Source organism: Vigna unguiculata, unplaced genomic scaffold (assembly GCF_037176805.1).
Source record: "Vigna unguiculata cultivar grain cowpea cultivar isolate G323 ecotype 2 unplaced genomic scaffold, ASM3717680v1 ptg000190l, whole genome shotgun sequence".
NCBI classification, from domain to species: domain Eukaryota; kingdom Viridiplantae; phylum Streptophyta; class Magnoliopsida; order Fabales; family Fabaceae; genus Vigna; species Vigna unguiculata.
Genome location: NW_028196827.1, coordinates 5,342 through 12,500, shown reverse-complemented (window position 1 = coordinate 12,500; position 7,159 = coordinate 5,342). Strand labels below are relative to the sequence as shown.

At 45.7% G+C, this 7,159-nt stretch overlaps 1 protein-coding gene across 1 annotated transcript; it reads left to right on the top strand.

The window, feature by feature from the left end:
• Positions 1-526: 526 nt before the first annotated feature.
• On the top strand, positions 527-973 carry LOC146875028 (uncharacterized). The gene has a single exon (XM_085669618.1). It carries the CDS (start codon positions 527-529, stop codon positions 971-973), a length of 447 nt encoding a protein of 148 aa, XP_085525744.1.
• The last annotated feature ends 6,186 nt before the right edge of the window (positions 974-7,159 follow it).

The window sequence follows — 7,159 nt, the reverse complement described above, 5'->3', positions numbered from 1 at the left end:
GGTGGGACTGTCTAGCACAGACACCCCCAAGCATCCCTGAGTTACAGCAGCTGGCGGAGGCAACGCAAATCGGGGAACCGGCAAGTTATTCCGCAGAAGTCAGGCAGCTAGTAGACCACCTCAGTGAGCAAGCCAGGGAGGTGGCCAGTGAAGCTTCAATGGAAAGAACACCCACCCAGAGCTCTTGCAATGTGGATGGCTGGGCTAACGCTAGCATTCGCTATCTCCATAGCGCTTGCTCAAAAGGTCCGGGGTTATACTGGTTATTAATACGAGCCTGAAATTGATGGTAAAAGGTATACTACGCAAGAAGAGCTCCTCCCCTTAGCTTAGGAAAAAAAAGTCGAGTAGTCGTAATTCGAAAAAAATGAAGGTGGGGCTGGGCAGTAGCACCGAGATCTCATAGAGGAGGCATTTTTCTCGCGGGCTCCCTTTTAGATGTGGATTTAGGTGGTTTTTTTTTATGCAAGACGAGTTAAATGGGAAAAGAAAGGTGGAGGTTGACCTGCTTTGTGACAGATGTGGAATGGAGCCTGAATCTACCATTCATGTTTTAAAGGGCTGCCCCTGGGCATCTGGCATTTGGCTACTCTGCCCATTAGCCCTTCATACTCAACAGATGCAGGCTCTCAACTTCTCAGATTGGGTGAAGGAGATGGGGAAGTGTCTTGATGAAGAGCAGCTGGAACTTATGCTAGTAGTTGCATGGGCTTTATGGAGTGATATAAATTTGCTGCTGTTCCAGGACATACAGAACTATCCTGTGGATGTGGTGAACAAAGCAATCAGCTTCTTCGAAGAGTATAAGAAGGAGAAGCTAAAAATAGTGCAAACACCTATAGGTTGGCAGGCCCCACCCCATGGTGTTTATAAGATGAATACTGATGCTGCAATTTTTAACCAGCCCAGCAAGGGATTGGCTGCTTGCTTCATCCCGCCCTTCCCTCACCTGTCCCACGTGCCATTGATTTAGATGAATTAGCTGTTGCCGTTGGCGCTCTTCTCTTTTCTAAAGCAAGGAATTTCCTTTCATTCATAAGTAACACAAGAATTTATCAAGGTTGCAGGCAAGGCTACTAGAGAAGGGGTGAAACCAGCCAAGGGCGGGCTCCAAGGCGACAATAGCAATCGAGTGGCCAAGCGTTGAAAGAGAGGGAGGGCTAGCGGCAAAAAAGAAGAAGAATAACATAAGTTATTGAGGGGAGATCTTTTCACTCTTTCTCGATGCAATAATAGTCAGTCTAGTGACTTCTTGATAGCATTGGTCTCGGAAAGCCCTCCCTCGGTACCGGGCTAAGGATAGAAGCGATTCCACCGGAGTGAAATTCCGTACTTATCCCAGCTCTCAAGGAAGATTGGAAGTAGGTACCTATGTCATGCTGAATTTCAAAGTAGTTTTGAGGTAATCGATGGCATATTGCCTAGAAGCGTCAAAGACAGTGATCTATTTCGGTGTCGATATCGGCTCTGTTCATCGACCTGACTCTGTTTATCTCCGACTCTTTGTCCCGATCCGGTAACTACACGGCTTATTGTGGTAAAAGAGAAAGTCAAACTCACAACTCTTTTTCCTTTTCTCGTGCACTTTCCTAAGGGCTACGTACTTCACTCCATTACCTTCTCGAACTCTGACACTTCTCTCATTGTTAAATTGATATCTAAGCCCCTAACTTTGGCAAAGACTACTCGCTCGCTTTAAAAGCAACTCCATTGAGTCCTGTCAGATCGTTTATATAGAACCTTTATTCATATATGACCTTAGAAAGGTTCTGAAAGAAGAGTTCCATTCGATTATCCGGGCTCATTGCCTAGTCCCTCTAAACTATCTAAAGCCTGGGGATTCTCCTTACCAGATGATCTCCAGCCTGCATTGTGCCCCTCTCGGATACCCGGTCGACGTCACTCTTACCTAGGTAGACTGGCTATCCAACTGAATCGAGAGCCCAGCTCCCACTACTTCTTCGTAAGTGAGGTGAGGTACTTCTTTTGAATAGGCAGGGTTGTTCTAGGACAAGTGACGATGCTGACACCAAGGTTGCTTGCAAAGCATCGGATATGCGAAAGAGGGAGAATGTGCTACATCGGATATTGCTGTAGTTTATGAAAGAGCTGTAGTTGATGCTAAAGCATCGGTTACGAATGACCCAATCTATCTATGGTAACCACCCTTACTTTTAGTAGATGGAGATGCGCACCTAGGAAAGACGGATGAAAGAGAACCTGCCCTAAGAGATTGGCATAGGCCTGTGGGCCCGCTGCGGTAGAAGGCCTTTGCTGGCCTGTCGATCTATCCTGATTCACTTACTTACGCTATTTCTGACTAGAGAGAGGGCTTAGATCGGAGAGGAGCAGCTCTTTTCTTTTTCACATAAAGCAGTGATGAATGGGACGGAGCTGCTACAATCAATAGCTTCAGCTGCTTTATGTATTGGAGCAGAGGTGGCAGTTAGCAGCAGGAACAGGACCAGCAACTAGGGTTGTTCACAGAGCAGCCGTCTTTCCCTCTCAAGCGGAGAAGACATCAAAAGAATCTTTATCTATGGCTCTACCAGGGAATCCTAGTTAGTTATAGGGTTCTGAACCAGAGCAGAGATAGGAAAAAGCATATCCTATGTATACTGAACCTGAGCTTGCTTACCATAGGACTGCTATTGGATAGGTTTACCTTTTTTCTCCAACTCGCTTATTATAGTGGGAAGCTCGGCTGGTAAGGGATTCTATTAGGATAGGACTCCAACTGTAAGAACTGGCCTTAGTACTGCAGCAATTGGAAGGAGAACTGAAAAGACCTTCGACCATTTCATTTGGTAGCACGTTTAGCTCGTTATGGAACGTATTGTTAGAACTAGAAGTGTTCTTAGTCCAGGTAAGAGTCCAATGCTAGATTAATAATGTAAAATATGATATATCCTCAGGTATTTAATTGCTTGTTTGATAGAATAAGAAAGAAGTCTGTTTCCTATTGATAGTGGCACTCCCACAGGCTGGCGGGGAACTCCCATATGGATGGAGAAGAATTCATATATAGGCTATAGGCTTGAAAAGAGTGCTAGCTTTCGTTAGGCCTTTCTTTTCCTAAAGATAGGATCCCACCTTCCCTCATTCTGAGCAAGAACATCTTATTCAATTCAACAAGTGCTACCCACTAATCTAATCTCAGTCGAATGCTCCTTAAGTTTAAGGTTCTAGGGACTCCACCAGGGCACGGGAACAAAGGCAAGAGGAGCCGAGAGTCGGGAAAACTCCTTAATTAATAAGTTAATGCGGATCCGGAAGTCACTTCGTTCCCCAGCCCAGACTTCTTTTCCTTCTAGGCTTCCAGTAGCCCTTCCTTCACCAAGAGAAACCCTAGGAGAAGACCATGCTACCATAGAGAAGGGAAAGCCCACCTCGGAATTTGACCATGAGTTCACAGCTTAGGATCAGAAGGAACCCATCCCGTCTTTCATTAAAGCAATGGTCTACGACTCCGCTGCTTGCTTAGGATAGGAGAGCTCCTTTGTTATTTTTGTTCTACCGTTAAGAGAAGGATCACAAGCCCTAGTCCCAAGCTAAACAGCATATTTCTTCATCTGCACCGGAAAGGGATTCATGAGCAAGAGCTTCTTTTTAAGCTTCTTCAACAAAAGCAATTCTCTCTCCTTCCGTACCTGTTCAGCCGTGAACCACTTGGCTTCTGTGGCGAGAACATTTCCCACCCTACTCTGTAGAGAGAGCTTTTTCCCTCTTCTTCGGGCTCTCTTTTGGCCGGTCTTCGGTTAACACCGGCTGTCGATCAGGAATGAGGTCGTCGATCTCCAACTCAACCTCAGGTTCAGCCGCCTCATCCAAGATGGAGGGCTCTTTCAATCTCAGCTGATCAACATTGAAGACGGGGTGGGTGGCGGGCAGTTCTAGTTTGAACGCATTCTCCCCTTCCTTCTCTTGCAGAGTGAATGGTCCCGCAATGGTTTAAGCTTGCGGTTGGTACCCCCCTTCCTTAGGCAACTTTAACCACAGTAGATCTCCCACCTGGAACTTATGATCGGCGGTTCCGTCTCGGTCGTGCCTTTGCTTCTGTTGCCTCTGCGTTTTCTCCTGAGTATCAGCAACCTGCCCATGGTACCGCCGTTCTCCAGGAAACTAATGGCTCGCAGCTGTTCAGCCGCTTCTCTAGGAGATAGGAGATGTACCGCTGACTGGGTTCAGGACACAACCATCGTCCGAACCGTCTGCTACCAAGTCCATGGGGGCCTTTGGTTGGAACCCATAACAAACTTAAAAAGCACTTCTGCCGGTCGACAAATGCGTGCTCCGGTTGTAGCAGTGTTGAATGAACGGCAGGTTTGGAACCAGACCGGGTAACTTGAAAGGTGGTCCCGATGTTCGATTCTCAAGAACCGACGGTTCTATTGGTGACCCATTCAAAACAAAATAAGCTAGCCGCTTTGACTTTGATTAGCCAATCGAGTGCGGGGGGTGCGGTGCTCCTCTTCATTTGTTCCCGTTAACGACCACAAAGCCCTTAACTGCTCCTCCTCGCTACTTGCCCTTTTTTACTACAAAGGTTTGACTAGCGCCCGGCAAAGGAATGATTTTTTCCCAAAGCCGACTTCCTCCTTTATCGAGCGGCTGTCTCTGTTGACGATAAAAGCGATGGTCCGGGCTGTTTGAAATAAGCGGTCATTTTGGTCAGTCTCAATACCACGTGAAGCGCGTGATCACCCAGATTCCTAATGCCTTCTATATCTTAATTATATATAATAACTTATCGACGTCAGCCCTTCTATTTTCCTATCTTCACCCTTCCTACTCCAGCTAATGGAAAAATGCCTTTGAATGGTCGTAATCGTCGACAACCCAACCGACGTCCACCATAGGCTCGGCGAGCTGTCCTCCTAGATTTCCCGATGGTAATGCCAGGGCCTTTACTGACGACTCTTGATGCCAAGAAGGAGACCGACTAGACGAGACAGACCATTGTTCATAGGTTGGTTATAAGCCCGGAGATCGAATCTGATTCATCCCCTTTGAGAGGGATTCTCGTGTCAACCATAGGAAGAAGAACTCGGTTACTCATCTTGGATCAATAGCTTTGTGCTGATCTACGAACGACCCTTCTTATTTTATTTCTACTTCTTCAAGTCTCCATCATCCCGATCTCTCTTTCCGGGGTTGCCTGTCCAAAGAAAACAGAACCTCTTCTAGTTCAAGGTCGGAATCCTCAAACCAATCAAAATATGATTTCTAGTTCACTATTCTTATGATAAGCAGTTATGTCTCATTCATGTGATGAGAAATATGAGAATGAAAATTAGAAAATGGAACATCTACGGCAGATTCTGTGCCCCAAATCATTTATACTTATGAAACTAAGCGGGCGGACCCCTCTCCAATGGAACAAAGGGGATCCGTAGGGCGGGCTCACTCACATACTGGATAGGTGGCTCGGAATGAGAGTGCTAGTTCCGTTCCCTCGGGGAAGAGAAAGCACGAATCTATTACAATCTTAGTAGAGAACAGAGGAGGAATGCCAGTACTGATTCTCTGAACTTGAAGCTCGCTCTTCGACCCGTACCGTACCCTGTACACTCGGCTATTCTCCCGATTCAACTCCCTCTGTCTACGCTGGGAAAAGGGCTGCCAGAGTAGAGTGAGGGCTTTGTCTCTTTCTGTTTGTGCCAGCTGGCCCTGACCGAATGTTCTGACTCCCGGTAATCGAATGGGTGGTAGTTGGGTTGGCTTTGGCGAAACTTTTTGTCTATGAGCTGTTTTGACTGCTTTCTTCCCGTACTCGGATATTAAGAAGCCGTAGGGATTCACTCATTTCATTGCCTCAGCCCTTCAAGGTGGTGCACAGCCACCATACCTGATTGCTTTGTGTTTCAAACTCCCCTGCCCCATCCTTTGACCCTGCTTGAATCCAGGGTCAGAAGAAATCCCTTGAAAGGAAAGGCAGGCTGGAAATGAATGGTTTCCTAAGATGTCTTTTACCCTGTCGCTTGCCTATTTACCCAGAGAGAAAAAAGATTCGAACGGGAAAAAAGAGATCCAAAAAAGTTAGATATTTCTACCAGTGGTCATTATAGCTTCTCCTTCTGATCCGACAAAATGCGCAAAACCCATGGAAGTTACAAAAAGCATGGATCGAAGAATATAGTTCATTTGCTTTTTTTTGACAATTGTGCCTCAATCTTCAACGTTTCAAAAAGTCATCTTTCTGAGTGCGCTTGACCGCCTTACTTTACTCGCGGTACACTTACTATATTCCGCAGAGGTTGGCTAGAGCTTATTTCACAGCAAGACTGAATGGAATTAGCCTCGTAGAACTGAACTACCTTGATCTAAATCTCTGGAACTCACAGAAGACCAAGGCACATCCTCTCAATTCAGCATAAGCTTGGGATCTTTCTTTCCTCAAAGCTAAAGCCCTTGAAGCCAGGTCTTTTTTCTCTTCTTTAAAGCCTGGAGCTAGTGTATGAGTTTATTATATCGTAAGTAAGTTGATATTGTCAGTTTCCTTGTTCACAAGACTCTGAAGCTTATCTGCTAAATCAGAGTGAAAGAGAAGACTGCTTTCAAGGCTTGTTGAAAAGAAAAAGATGTATCCTAGGACCTTCACCACATTCACAGGTGGAAAAGAGACCGTCCCTTACTCATAAGCAGGAAAAGATCTAACTTGCCCTATCAAAAGACCTTTTTATGAAAGATTGATCCTGTCGCTTTCGTGTCTATTCAACTGTATGGATCCCCAGCTTTCCAACTGCCTTCTTTTCAGAAGGACTCTAACTGGCGAATGAAACTCCAACTCAATCTCCTGGAAAGAGAAGAGGACAGGCTGGAAGTGGGACTAGATCCCCAAGCCCAAGGAACTAGTATTCCAGAATGAAAGTACTCCAACTGGGAAGAAGACGGATACAAGGATAGCAACTACAACTCGATGTTGGGAATAGGATCTAATGAGATGAAAAGGAAATGGAACTTCTTCTTCGATCCCTTCCCGCCGTTTAGGATTCGAGTAGCGGTTCGTTTTAGACAAATGAATATTATGTCAGCGAAGCATCTGAGTAGCACCCATTTCCCGCAAATGATTAGTGGAACTTCAAATACATACTGAATATTCATAGTGATACGTAGTGAATCTTTCCTAAAGCCTGGCTTTTAGCCTTTTGCCTGCTTC